General features: G+C 36.0%; 1 protein-coding gene across 1 annotated transcript; it reads left to right on the forward strand.

Annotated features, from left to right (window-relative positions):
* The first annotated feature begins 7,442 nt into the window (after positions 1-7,442).
* Positions 7,443-13,211, forward strand: LOC140167240 (uncharacterized). The gene is made up of 5 exons (XM_072190584.1): positions 7,443-8,467; positions 9,672-9,746; positions 10,660-10,698; positions 11,882-11,963; positions 12,295-13,211. The coding sequence occupies exons 1-5, from the start codon at positions 7,486-7,488 to the stop codon at positions 12,578-12,580; spliced, it is 1,464 nt and encodes a 487-aa protein (XP_072046685.1). The 5' UTR covers positions 7,443-7,485; the 3' UTR covers positions 12,581-13,211.
* The last annotated feature ends 810 nt before the right edge of the window (positions 13,212-14,021 follow it).

The raw sequence follows: 14,021 nt of genomic DNA on the forward strand, positions 1-14,021 counted from the left end.
CACATAAATCAATTTTAACTGACATATTCAATGATTGGTATGCAAGTTCAGGGTTATTTCTAGATTGTCATTATATTTGATTGGAATAAAATAAAATATAAACGATTCAAAAATGATGTTTTCCGATTAAAGAAACACCGATCATTATGAGCATGATAGATAATGACCTTTATTTCTAGGCCTATATGCAATCTCACATGGGCAAAGTTCATTAAAAACATGATTCACGTTATCTCTTCTGTCGGTATAATTATGTACACTGAAAGTGTGAAACCCTATTCATGGTAAAGGTAAATCGTTGCTCATCTCCCCATTTAAAACACACAGTATTCACGATTGACCACAAAACATAAAGAATAATAGGATTTACTTTTCTATTATATGGTAAATCGATGGATATGCGTGCTTGTCTATGTGTGTAAATCATTACGTTTTACCATTTGACCATCCTAACCATGGTGTATTTAAAATGTTTAATGAACGCAATTTCACACATTAGGCTGTTTTTTTAAATGTTGGTCAAGTAATGTTTTTATTATAAACTAATTTTAAAGCAATAAATGTGCGTATCCGGTGCGTATCTCTCCCTACCTATCACTCTCTCCCTATCCCTCGTTCTCGATGCCCCCCCCCCATTTATCATACCGTGGTACTGTGTGATATTTAAATAAATAACATTGAATTTACGAGTAATGTTTATTTTTATTTTTATCTGAAAATAAAATGTCAATCCCATCTCTTTATTTATTATACAATATGTACATATGCGCAATTAACATAGCACATAAACCATTAAGGCCTAATATTTGTGTGTAAAAACGCTATATTAAATCTATGGTAACTGACCGCTATGCAAATATTCATTGATTTCCTCCATATTTTGTGAGATGATAGCAAATCATGTTTCTGACATGTGTGCCAAATTGCATTAAGATCGATGGCGTAACTGCAGAGTTATTGTCCAAAAACTAAAATCAGATGATTTTGCTAAGCAATTTTGTAGACAATCCCGGAAAAAATGTGTTCGAACACCCACTGTAATTCCCATGTTCTTCTTGGCATAGTGCGCACGCTATATGAGTCACTGGAAAATAAGAATTATAATAGTGTTGTCTCAACGTTCATCTTAAGCATGCCCCCTCCCCTTTCCCCACCAAACAATGTTGGGAGAAGATATGGTGAAGATGAGCATATTGGGCATGCCAACATTGTACGGGGGTAGAAGGGGGACCATTTCCAATATGGCCTTAAAAGTGTTCGAACAAATATTTCTAAGATTGTCGATTAATATTGGAATTGCTTCCGAAAAAATAGACATTATCATGCGCTGTATCTGGAAAAATAGAAAAGAAAGAAAGAAAAAAAAACACCACATGATGCCATAAGCACACAGAAAGTAAGAATACAATTTGACCAGCGCCGAACAATACTGTAAGAACAAGCCGTGTTTGAGTTTTAAAGGGCGTTGTAAAATGCGTTAAATACTGATATGACAATGCGCTTTCGCAAGTGAACTCACTGAGTTTCATACCAGATATAACCTTTGAACCCAATTTGAGAACAACCCATACACACTAGCGTATGATAATATTTATTTGCTTTTTATTTTGCTAAGGATGCTTTTTGGTGTCATTAGCTCGAGTCAAAAAGTATTAAAGAAGTATTGACATTTTGTCCAGGGGCAAAGCCAAATTTTCGTCACAATTTGTCAGTTTTGTTTTTCACATTATTTAGTCATTTTAAGAACACTTTACTATCTCTGAAAATTTTTGGGGCAAATTACGATTTGGTTACGTGTTTGATGCACTTCTTCAGTATTTAGAGGACCGAGACAGGCCCTCTACGACAATACAAACTCCACTAGTCCTAACCAAATTCGTCAAGTTAGTAGTATTTATTATTTCAAAGTAAGGATGTTAAATAATTCTAAATATATATTTACCTTCTTTACCAAATATCGGTGCTTGTCCATAATTCACATTTATGCAATCGTCAGCGTATAGCTCTTCAACAAGGGCGACAAAATCCACACCGCTTTCGATAAATTCTGATAGTCTCGCATTAAATGCATTGATCTCGTCCCCAAGAGAGACACTGCCTTTGTTCGGTGCTGAAACGACTCGGAGAAGGTAAGGATTCACTGATTATAATGTAACAAGATTAAATTCACAAATTACTCCAAAAACGAAAGGGTCTGTAAATCTACAATGATATATTATAATAAACATACTTCACAAATGCTGAAAATGACATTTACATGATTGCAATGGCATTCTTGAAAAGCACTTACACCTCAGCCATGTGACTTATACCTGTCACAATTTGTGTTGAAGGTTGTACATATGGTTAGCAATGACGATTGTTGGATTCGCCAAATCGTTTTTAGTGAATTACAGTATCTCATGAGTTGATGTGTTTTAAAAATTTAATTGTGATAATTTGTTTCGCAGTTGTATGGTTTTAAAATCCATGCTGTAGTATCTACTTCTTGCAAGCAAATGCATTTTGATTTAAAGGAGATCGGTACCCGAGCGGAACGGGCTCCAACTCATAATCGGAAGGTTGCGGGTTCGTGCCCCGGCCCTTGAGTGAGACACTTTGTCCCGATTACCCCTTTCCACCCAAGTGTATACATAGGTGTCGGCATTCTTATGGGAAGGTAACAGACTCGCTGTGGAGGTGTGGCGATCCCCCACAGCAATACAACCTCAATACATATGGAAATATACATGCGACCAGTGGGTGGAGTCCGAAGAAATAAATAAATAACATTATGCCAGAATGTTTTCAAAAATGCTTTTGAATGTTAATAAAACGTTTGATACCCTTTATATGCCATTTATATAACCTGACATTTAAACGTTTTCTGTGAAACGGTTTGTGTTTGTTGGGGGCTACCCTGATCAACTATAAATGGTACAGCAATTGATTGCATTTGATATATCTCCTTAACATTCTTCAGACAATCATCAATCAATGCATAAAATAATCTTCCAACCATGGAATATCATTATCTCTGATATTGAAATGGTAAACAATAATTAGTACATATTCACCTGTAACCTGTCAATTTTGAACACGCAATTTTGACTTTATCATTCTGCTTTTGTTCTTAGTGCAGGCCATATGGGTTAGTGTGTCCGAAACCTCAACACATTCATTACAGAGAGCGGTACAGTCCACCGATTCGGAGTTTGCAGAGTTGCAAAACATGATGAAAATACCATCAATTAAGACGATTCGGTTCATCTTCATCTTGACTTAGTTATTACCTGTAATATGGAATATTAAAGGATTCTTTTTAAACAGTCCATTAAAGACTAAGTTGTGAATTCTACAACGAATACAAAATGCATAAATACATGTCTTTTGATAATAATATACGATTAGATTCCAATCGATGCATCCGATGCAATTTTGAGCAGCAATAACATTTAATACATTGGCTCCTGCCATCCCATTCGTCACACTCACACGATTAAGGATATTTCCAATAATGAAAATAAGAAGATGCTAAAGTGTTAACCAAACGGCTCTTTAGACTACCATTCTAATTATTTTGTGACAGGACTTTTTTTTTCTGCCATAACTAAATTCATAACATAGCTTCAGCTCGTACACAGCTGTTTCAATGAAGTAATATATGTTAATCATAAAAGAAATTGGTTGGATTTATTTAGAAGGGTAGGTTTTCATGTAAAATGTAAATTCATTTCATTGAATTGTTATTGTTTTCTACCTATACCGAAAGTACTCAGCTGGTTCACGTAGGCATATTTTGGATCAAGTTTCAGAGTGTTAGTGTACTAAATGGTTTCAATTGTGCCTTCTTCGCCCCATCATTTTCTCCTTTCCTTAACCATGCGCTGTGCATGGATACACAAAATACTCATACTACCGTACACATTTTGTTTAAAGGAAAATCGTATAAAAATGGTGCAACAAATTTTATTTATTTATTCATTTATTATTTTTCACTCATCAAATTACAAAAAGCTAGAATACATACAAAAACATTATATACATATTTACGCATTTCATGGCCCTTTCTTGGCTGATTTTTTTGGCTCACCAAGAAAATACGCCAACGGCTGCCAGAGTTCTGTATATACGCGTCTCTGTTTATAACCAAACGGCTCATAAGACCACTATTCTCATTATTTTCATGACTAAGGCAGAACGCTATCGAGGAAGCCCTTTGTTATACATGCATTTAAATCATTATAGTTTAGCTATGAATAAATACAGAATTTTAATTATTATCGTTCTTATATATCGATAAATATCAACAAAATAAAACAAAAATAGTAGATCAGTAGATGATGAAGTAGAAATTTAGAACAGATAACAAAAATTCTCTTTTGTCTTTCGAAAAGTCCAGTTCTGTCCAAAATATGAATAAGTGATAGTTTAATGTAAAGCTTTAACTACCATTTCCGAGCAAGTTGATATTGTACATACATACATACATACATACATTGATTTTCTAGGGATTTTTTTTTTTCAAAATGTACGTTTCATCCAATCCAGCTGAAGGTTAGTGGTATTGACCGCAACGTTGGTTGCTCCAAGGTATATCTACATTCTGGTTGACTAGATCGAATTTAATCTCTCACTTTCCATTACATATTTGTTTTGCCTTGGTTCAATCTATGGTGCAGTTGTAACAAATTATGACTTGCGACTTGAAATAAGATGAGGCAAGTGACTCAGCTCATAGGTAGGTAGGTACAGTACCTACTAGGGTTACTTGACTTGACCAGAATTTTTGGTGACTTGTGACAACACTGCTATAGTGGGATGTCCAGATTTCCAGCCACTGGAAGTGACATTATGTGTTAGAAAAACGGCAATTTCCTCTAACACACTAATCTGTCCTACGAAATGTTGCACGTATATTGTGTACCTTTTAGGTAGGCAAAACCTAGAAAGGTTTGATATCATTGTCATATAATAATTTTCAATAGTTGTAATTTGTGGCTGTAATTATTTACTAATTATATTTTGAACTTTTAGTTTTCAAGTACGTGGCTTATATCATTATAATTTCCAAAGTGAGAAACCTAGGAGTGTAACAATGCACTTTGTCTGACTCCTTCCCTTAGTGACCAGGTTTGGTGCACATTAAGCCGATTAAGGTGTCACAAATGTTCTGCCTGTAATTTGTTGATATGGCAAATTACAACTTGTTTAAAGCAAAATAGTATAAAAATTATTTGCATGTGAAATTTGCCGGTTTTTCAAAATGAAGTTTTCATTTAACCCAGCTGAACTGCTGAAGGTCAGTGGTACTGACCGCAACGTTGGTTGCTCTAAAGTATGTTTACATTCCGATTGACTAGAATGAGTTTAATCACATTTTACTTGTTTGGCCTTTGTTTAAGGGGGTACTATACCCCTGTGGTAAATTTGTGACTATTTTTGCATTTTTTCTCAAAAAATAATAACACACTGGTATTAAAAGTTATGTATATTATTGGGGCAAGGAATCCAGTTACTACACTGGAATTTCAGTTACTCAAGACAAGCGGTTCAGTATATATGATAGGAAACGAGGTACATCCTAGCGGTACCTCTTTTCTTATCATAAATAACGTACCGCTTGTCTTGGGTCACTGAAATTCCAGTGTAATAATTGGATTCCTTGCCCCTATAATATACATAACTTTTGTTACCACTGTGTTATTAGTTTTTGAGAGAAATGCAAAAATAGACACAAATTTATCGAGGGGTGTAGTACCCCCTTAATTGCATGTGAATTTTCCGGTGACGGGAAGTTACGTTTTGTCGTACATAGGCCAAGGTCTCATTTTTCGATATGGGTAGTCATGGTAGTTGGGTACTCATGTTTTTGCTTAATTACACATTATATTTCACTCGGTATTATAGATTAATTTTTTACGAAATATGGAGATGGAGAACGAAATATGAATTCAATGCGCTATATAAATGCTGTTTTATTATTAAATGTTTCTTTAAATAGGGGGTTTCCTCAACCAATCAGGAAATACGTCCAATTCGAGCTAATGGAGGAAGTATTGTTGACTCATAGTGTGAAAGTGAGAGTATCAAGTTTATTGTGAAGTTTAGCATTTGGTTCCGTGTCATTTTAATGCAAATTTCTCCATAAAATGTGCTGTTTCTGAACAACACGGTTTAATTATGCTTATCACGATGGCAGCAAGGAAAATTCTGCTTTATTTCTTGGTCACTGCAGCCTGTGTAGCATCAACATGTGAATTGGGTAAGAATTAGGATATCATTAGCTCCAAAAATTATTACAAAAAAGCTGCTAAATTATTTTGGTAGAGATGCACAAAAGAAATTGTTGACAGAAATTTACTCATTGGAATAATCCATTATCCTTGAGTGACACTGATAACAATATCTAGTATCCTCTAGTCGTGTTCACACGGTCGGACATAAGTCACTTATCAGCGGTAATAAGTCACTTAAGTCCGACCGTGTGAACACAACTTCTGACTATTAACTGTGATTCGTGATAAATGGAGCACACTGCAAGCAGGTTTTTCTAAATACCAACATGTTGATATCTACGCTTGTAGCTTTCTTAATAGCAAAACTCGATGTATGGCCTGAATACACATACTATGCACTTACTCTCTAAATACAAATAACGATGCTGAGAAAAAGGGAGCATAGTAACAAAATGAGTAAAGAATCAATGTTAAATAAATTGTACTCAAATTGAGTAAAAAATATTTAATCAATATAGAGTTCTATTTGCTCGTTTTGATATTCTCTTCCCTTTTAATTAATCGGGTGATAGGAACATTTAGCTTGACTCAAAAGTAGCGTCCGCACAATGTTTGTTGGTGTTTTCTATATTTCTGAGACCTGGTTCATAAGCTGCGGCTGCCACCCTGGCACCCCTAAGCATTTTGAAATAAATGACCCAAACATGACCCCATAGGGTTATACAGGGGTCAAAAATTAAAAGCGTTCAAATATCAATTGTTGTCAATACGACCTTTGGTTCAGAAGTTTTGTGCCGTAACAGGTCAAGGGTCAATTTCAAGTTTACATAGGGGTCAAAAATTTAAGTTGCTCCGATTTTCGTAAAAGTTGTCGTAAATTGTTTGTATACCAAAAGGAATTCAGAAACATAAAAGTTTATTATGTGTGATCTAACGGAACGCTAGTAACAATAACACAAACCTTTTGCTAATATTTGTAATACTCATTATTGTTTTCTTTAAAGATGCAGGTGAGGACGTTTCACGATTGCAAAATGAATTCGTATTCGCGATCCCTTCTACAGATTATCAAGTACGAAGTCCCCCACATGTATTAGTAACTACCTCATCATCAGTTCCAGTCATCACCACATTGACCATCCCTGGAGTTGGGTATATGGTTAACAACACCATCACTAAAGACAGCCCTGCTGATATTCGCCTGACAGAGGCTGAGGTAGGTCAAGTACGTCTTTTTCATGGAGACAGAAAACAAAGTAAGACATTGATGCTAAGATCATCTGGCAAAGTGTCCGTTCACGCTGTAGATAATGAACTAGCCAACGGAGATGGTTTTGCAGTCTTGCCAACTTCACAACTAGGTACGCAATACTATGTAGCATCATACAAACCTAGCTTACTCGACTATCCGTCATTCTTTTGTATATCATCTCTCTATTCTAAAACGTCAATTTACATCAAAACACCTGCAGAAAACGAACACCAAGTCATACTAGAAGAAAATGAAAGTTATCGTTTTGATGGTAGTGCTTTTGAGGATCTTTCAGGAACTCTTGTGCAAAGTGATAAGCCAATTGCCGTGATATCAGGTGTGTGGACACGGGTACCTGAGAATATAACATGTTGTGCTGGTGGCTTACTAGAGCAACTACCACCTGTACACAGTTGGGGATACAACTTTATACTGTCGGCATTTCTAAGTTTAAATTCTGGTTATGTGTACAGAGTATATGCAGTGAATATGTCTGTTATTCAGGAAAATGGCATATCTACACGCATCGCTGCTAACTCTATTTATGAAACAGATGTCACAGCAGACACTGTTGTGTCATTGACATCAGACCATCCTATCATGGTGGTGCAGTACATGAAGAGCAACGATGGCTATCTTAATGAACCCGGTGGTCCATCAATGCTAATCGTCCAACCAATCACATCGTTTACTGGCAACGTAATATTTCCTGTAATTGAGTACACATCGACTCATTTCAGACACACATATTACATCAATATTGTGATAGATTGTGAATTTGTCGATGGACTACTCTTGGATGATTCACCTTCAATCAGAACAAACGAAGTTATACTAAAAAGTCGTGATGAATCCATGTGTTGTTTACGCACAGGTTTGTCTTCTGGACATCACACTGTATCACATAATAATCCAATAGCAAGATTCTTTGTATGCGTGTATGGCATATCTAGCAGATCTTCCTACGCATATGCAGCGAATGTTTTAAATTCAGCAGGTGAGTTTCATAACTCTCAGAACAGCTCAGAACGTTAAATTACTATGAAGTTTATCTTAACAAACATGATAAGAGAACAACGGCGTTGCCAAGGGTCGGGTGCATGGGGTGGAGAGCTTGAGCCTTTCCAGATATCATGGACCGTCACACATCCATAACTGCTTCTAGAGCAAATTGCTTTATTATATTATCGCGAATGTGTCAGTTTCCTCACTAAATATTGGCAACAGAGGACTAATTGTTTTGTGCCGTAGCTAAAAATCATGTTTCCAAATTGCGATCATTTTGGTATATGTGCGAGAAAAACGGATGGATCCTAAATACTGCATTAGATTAAGTGTTTCAGATAAAATTTCAATTTTAGATGTGCAATGCAATGAGTGATCCAAGAAAGTTGAAAGTTTTAACCACCTCTATATCCTCTATGTCCTCTCCATCAGCCATTAACTGCTGGTCTACCTTCTCTCCACAGATCATGATCTTTGTCTTTTTGAAATTAAGGAACAGTCCATACTCCTCACTAGCTTTCTTTACCCTTTTACTAGGCCTTGAAGTGTCAGCTTATTACTTGCTCTTTATATTTTGTTATGAATCTGACATAAAATATAAGTGTGACGGGTGTTCTATAAGGGGTCACAGTTCATGTACATCCCGATGCATAATTAATATTTGATACGCGCGCATAACAAATTAAAAAAAATGGAGAGCTGTGAACTTTCGACCCAGAAAATTTGTACACGTTGAATGTCAGCCCAAAATTAAGCAAATGTTGGCACTTAACATTTGTCCCACTAGCCTCTGAACTTTGGAATGTTGGCCGGTACAACACTAAACGTGGAAGTAGTGCAACTATCTGACAAAAACATTGCATTATGTTAGTACAACCAATACTTTGTTCTCCAGCACCCTGCCCCCTTCCGGAAAAATCTGATAGCACCACTGTACGAGAATGTGACTGTGTATATACATTGAATTCTGACACCTTATTTATTTATTATCTTCCATGACATTTGATTGATCCAGCTTTGATCAATGCAATGGGACAACAACAGTGATGGAGATCTAGGAATTATGTACGAGTTATACAGCAGATTCATATATCTTTCTCAAAGTAGGCAACAGCGTAGAAATGTTTAGAAGTACGGCATTTAAAAATATTACCATACGATATGCCGAGATAAACATAATTTGTTTTCTTTCGTAGGACCCCACTCAAGCGAACCACGATTGCCAACAACGTCGTATTTGACCAGACCACGTACAACAACCAATGCCATTCGTAAGTTAAGCCATAGCCTAAAGAGGTTCTGTTGCACGAACCATGTTCAAACCAAGGATGAAACACATTTTCGGGAATAAGGGAGTTGAAGATTAACTGATGGGAAATAGGTGAAATAAGCATAATCACGTTTATATTTCCAACGGTCTTGCGGTTCTTGAGCATGGGTGTTAAGGTGGTATTTGAGGCATTATGGAAGCATGTTTTAAACACATTAAGGGATGGGGTATGAACGTTTGGACAGTATTTATTATGGGACATTAGAGCACATCAGACATATCGAATTGCATTCTGAATACGAGGAATGTCCTTCTGATATCAAATAATTTTGATTTTTTGAAATTCGTAATGTAATACATATTTTATGGCAAATGATTAAAAATTAATATTTTTGATATTTAACAGTACTCGAAGTAAACTTTATAAATTTATATTTCAAGTGTATGTAGGTGGGATGAAAAGCCGACAATCAATTGATTGTCGGCTTTTCCTCCCAGCTACATACACTTTAAGAATATATCATTAGAAGCTATTAGATTTATAAAATTTACTTCGAGGACTGTTATCAAAAAGGTGAAAAATATCACATTTTAATAATTTGTCATAAAATTTGTATTATATCGTGAATTTCAAAAGATGAAAATTATTTGATATCAGAAAGACATTCTTTGTATTCAGAATGCAATTCGATATGTCTGATGTGCTGTCATGTCCCACAAAAAATACTGTCGAAACGCTCAAAACGCTCATTCCAGATCCCTTAATTGAGTGCAGCAAAGCACCTATCAATATGACTTTTGTTGAAGCAAATCGGACATACGGTTTTCAAAATAAATAATCAATATTTTCCTTGTATCTTATTGTTTTTGTCAATAATCAATAAAGTTAATGAGCTACATTATGTCTTTTACAGCACTAACTACGGATTCTACAGATGGCGGTGACGATACAGGTATAAGAACTGTGTGAAAATAATATGTACACCACTCTAAAGAGAGTATCAGTGGTTTGAATCAGAACACCCTAAGAATATAAACATTTATAGATTTTTGCATATTTTGAACAATTAAAATAAATTAAAAATAATCTGCACAAATGGTAAACGTGAAAGTAATCTGATACAATATCTGACATTTAAAATGAAAGTAGAGTAACGTTGCGCACATACTTAATTATAATCGCGTGAAAGCTGTCTAATTCGAAACCATAGTTAACAGTCGACGCGTCGACGCCACCATGACCACTGATAGCAATATTAGAGTTATTAGCAATGTTTTATTAAATAGACATGGGATCTTATGATCATTGTGTTTAATGTATGATTGTTGATCGTAGCCCTACTATAGGGCCTTTATACCGTGGCGATCCAAATCCATGCTATATCATAAACCCGGGCTATATTCAGAGAACTGCTAAACCCAGTGACCGCTCACTAAGTTGGTTTTAGCGGTTCTCGGGTATAGTGTGTTTAAAAGGCCATATAGTTGATCGTTTGGTGGAGCAGTAAGACAAAATAATGTGTAAAGACAATCTCTGATAATTTAAGGTCAGTGATGGTTTCGGTAATACCAGACGAACCAATACAATACAAGGAAGTAAAATTAACTATGGAATTGAGATATAATAATAAATGGCACGCTCGTACATTAGATCAATGAAACCGGTTTTAATTCTCTCCACGCGGGTGTCGACTGCAGACGACAAGTTTTCCAAAAAAAAATCAAAATTCAAAAAATTCAGAAATGTAAATTTTCATGACCATATTTGGAATCAGCATGAAAAATGCATTAAAATGAGTACAAACAAGCCTAGTATTGATTCAGTAGTTCATAAGATAGTTCTTGATATTTTGAGAAAATATGTCAAAACTTGAACTTTTTCCATTGAAGCGCATGGATAGCACGCAGAGCATTAAGGAAACGCAGTACATGTTGTCGGAAATAAGCTTTTGCTTATACAGTATGAAATGGTTTAGCTAATGAAATCCGTTTAAAATTATCAACTTGCATTAATATGATAAAAAAAAAGCATATATTTTCCCATAGTTTCGCGTATGTTTATGAACAATAATATCAACATACATAGTAAACAGTATTGTTGTGGTCTTTAATGTTTTTAATGAATTATTTTCGCAGGCATCATCGTTGGTGGCGTTGCTGGGGCTGTCGTGTTGATATGCATCATTATACTTATCTTATTAATATTGTATATGATAAGGTATGACTTATCCCATATATCTCCTTGATTCTCTGTTTGTTTATCTGTCTGTATGTCTATGTGTCGGGTTGTCTGTTTGTCAGTTTTGGTGTCTGTGTGTCTACCATTCTGTCGTTCTGTGGGTGTTTGTCTGTTTGTCAATCTGTCCAATGTCCTTTCTTTCAACACTTTCGAAATAAATATAGGTGTAGGCCTAATTGCAGAATATATTCCGACTCTAACCTTCTAACCTTAAAATTAACTAAGGCGTACTAGATTCGCAATTACGCCATACAGGCCTATACAAAGCGTCAGTGCAAATAATAGCTAATCTTATTTTGTTATCCCTCAGGAGCAAGCAGAGACGCAACAAATACAGCAATGCACGAATTGATCACCGCGCAAATCACGTATACGAAACACAGATTACAGCTGGGAATATTAACCATCAGTATGATGAAATAAACGACGCACCACAAGAATATGCGTACGCGTATGCGGATGACCGGCACCAAATGATACGAAACGATGATGGTACTTACGCGTATGCGTATGCTGAGCCTGATACAGATCGAGAACCCATAACACACACATACATGTTTTCGCCGACAAACGGGGACGCTGTACTTGACCGATGAACGCGGACATGGTTTTTGTAATTGTAATTTTCTGCTACTATTCGGGGACGTAGATCCGTTTTGAATTATACAAATGGGCTATTCCATTTGAAATCCACACTACCCCTGTGAACGATTTTGGAAATATATTCCACCGGGGGAGTATAAATTTCAAATAGAATCATATCAATTTCTAAGCGCTGGTATGACAAATTGGCCATTGCTCATTGTGTGAATCTAGTAAAAGGACAATATATAACTGTGCTCTTTCATTTAATGACATAAAATTTGAGAAATATTGTTAGGATCATCCGGGACTTAGACATGTAAAACCTACATCTTGGTCAAAAATTGTGCGCAAATATGCCGTTTTAATAGATTTACAACATTCGCCTTGCTATAAACATTGAACTGCGTCATCTCGTCGGCCCTATCACATACTGACGTATTCGACATTTTTAACATGTTTGAGAAAGTTGGTATATTAGATTTTATGTTCTACCTCATATATTCACCAAAACCATGCCCAGTGGCTTAATTAGTAAATTTAATTAATTTAATTATGTCTGCATCACATAACGACGTATTTACCGATCACCTATACTGCGCAAGCTCAGTATATCGTATCTGCACATGACGTATTTGTCATTTGAACGGCAAAATTAACATTAGTCCTTTTCACATAGTGACGTATTTTATCTAATATTGATTTTTTGCAGAATAAGGTATGCTCTGATAGTGATAAGTGAATTATATTTAAAATATTGTATATTTGCATTACTGTTAACCTAATTATGCAGCAAATGAAAATCGCTAGATTTTCAAGTTCGATTTTCTCGAAATCCGTATTTTGCAAATACGTCAGTATGTGATACGACGACGTAATGAAAAAAGTGGTTTTACATGTTTTAGCGGGAATTGACATTTGAAGTTTTGACAAAACCAATCACATATACCGTATTTTCCACTAGTCACCAGCCAGAAGCTCACCAAGTCTTATGATGCTATGCCACACATCCGTGTAGTGTAAACACAGACTGTGTAGAGACAAGGCATTGCTGGGCTAACTTTGCTTGGACATATTTGTGTGCCCAGGTGTATCGAGGTGGAAACTGTGCAGGGGTGCGTTTATATAGAGAATCGTTTTACAACCAAACCTTGTAGCACATTAAGCATCTTCATTTGAAACTTACGCTCACTCTGTGGAATATTCAGGTTGGAGCTTTCTCAGAGGTCGGAGGAAATTCAAATGGAGGTGCTGAATGTGCTAATTCCATTTCAAAAATTATACCCTACCAACCGTCGGGGTCTGATTTTTATATCAACAACAGAGGAGCAGCGTGACACACTGATTAAGGTCTTTGACTTTGGTGCGAGAGGTCCCGGGTTCAATTCCCCGCAGGACCCAAAAAAATCTCCACTCTCCTCGTGGTCCATCTGGTAATGGCGGGGCAGATGATCC

Source organism: Amphiura filiformis, chromosome 13, assembly GCF_039555335.1.
Source record: "Amphiura filiformis chromosome 13, Afil_fr2py, whole genome shotgun sequence".
Lineage (NCBI taxonomy): Eukaryota > Metazoa > Echinodermata > Ophiuroidea > Amphilepidida > Amphiuridae > Amphiura > Amphiura filiformis.

Excerpts from the sequence above, each read along its gene's own strand:
- LOC140167240 (XM_072190584.1), top strand. The coding sequence starts at position 7,486 with ATGCTAAGATCATCTGGCAAAGTGTCCGTTCACGCTGTAGATAATGAA. Across the intron at positions 9,747-10,659 it reads TACAACAACCAATGCCATTC|CACTAACTACGGATTCTACA; the intron begins GTAAGTTAAGCC and ends TGTCTTTTACAG. Across the intron at positions 11,964-12,294 it reads TTAATATTGTATATGATAAG|GAGCAAGCAGAGACGCAACA; the intron begins GTATGACTTATC and ends GTTATCCCTCAG.